This window comes from Morone saxatilis, unplaced genomic scaffold (genome assembly GCF_004916995.1).
Source record: "Morone saxatilis isolate NCDOM2014 unplaced genomic scaffold, NCSU_SB_2.0 Contig3, whole genome shotgun sequence".
NCBI classification, from domain to species: Eukaryota; Metazoa; Chordata; class Actinopteri; family Moronidae; genus Morone; species Morone saxatilis.
The window spans coordinates 21,828,232-21,829,068 of NW_023339873.1; the positions used below are offsets into that span (position 1 = coordinate 21,828,232).

At 40.9% G+C, this 837-nt stretch overlaps 1 protein-coding gene across 1 annotated transcript in view; it reads right to left on the reverse strand.

Moving 5' to 3' along the window:
- LOC118337183 (neurexin-3-like) overlaps window positions 1–492 on the reverse strand; it is a 77,598-nt gene extending 77,106 nt beyond the window's left edge. Inside the window, exons 1-2 of the mRNA XM_035674089.1 lie at window positions 471–492; window positions 10–311 (exon numbers count right to left, since the gene is read on the reverse strand). Coding sequence (XP_035529982.1) covers window positions 10–311; window positions 471–492 — 324 coding nt within the window. The remainder of the gene's footprint in view (window positions 1–9; window positions 312–470) is intronic.
- Window positions 493–837: the final 345 nt, after the last annotated feature.

The following is an 837-nucleotide window of genomic DNA, read 5'->3' on the forward strand; positions in this document are numbered from 1 at the left end:
GGGCCTTACCTGGCGGAGGTTGCGGGTCACTTTGACATCGTGCCACGAGTTGTCGTTGAACTTCCCGTTGACTGGCTCCACAATTGCCTCGAAGGCTCCAGAGCCCAGGTTAATAACAAGGGAGACAGCGCCATCCTTCAGCGCCAGATTGACGTAATCGGCTGACTTGCCGGTGTGAAGGATAAGGCCATTGCGCTGCCACGTCTTGAAGGAGAGCGTAATCTCGTCACTGCTGCTCTGGATAGGGTTCTGGGAGAGATCATAGCAGAAATACTCCGAGCCACGGAAAGTGGCCACGTTCTCCTCCCTTGCTGTGGTGAGAAGAAAGACAAAGAGAAAAGGTGTTCGGAACGGTATATTTCAGTCATCAGACAGCATGACGGATCCAAATTAAAAATAAAATGAAACCAATAATTTCTTCAGAGAAAGTCATATTATGCAGTGTTGATCAAATCCATAGAAATTCTAACCAAAGATCCTGTCAATGCACATCTCAAATCAAGTACATTGAGGTCTAAGTCACAAGACTTTCATTTCAGTTGCAAGGTATGTGAATGCTTCACAGTTGAAAGGACAAGAATTTAAACATGTTTCTACTTTTTTAAAATCTAAAAAGTTATTTTAATTGATAGACCTAATAATTAAATATTTAATGGTCTGTGGCCTATTTTACAAGGTCAAAAGTAGACACCAGTGTTTTTGCTTTGAGGCAAGTATCAAGTCAAGTCTTCAGGCAGTCCAAGTCTCAGGTTAACTAGTCTAATTGAAACCGGTATACTTTACAATATGTCATTGTGCTACTTGAAACTACTTGATATTTAAATATAAAAAATTAAA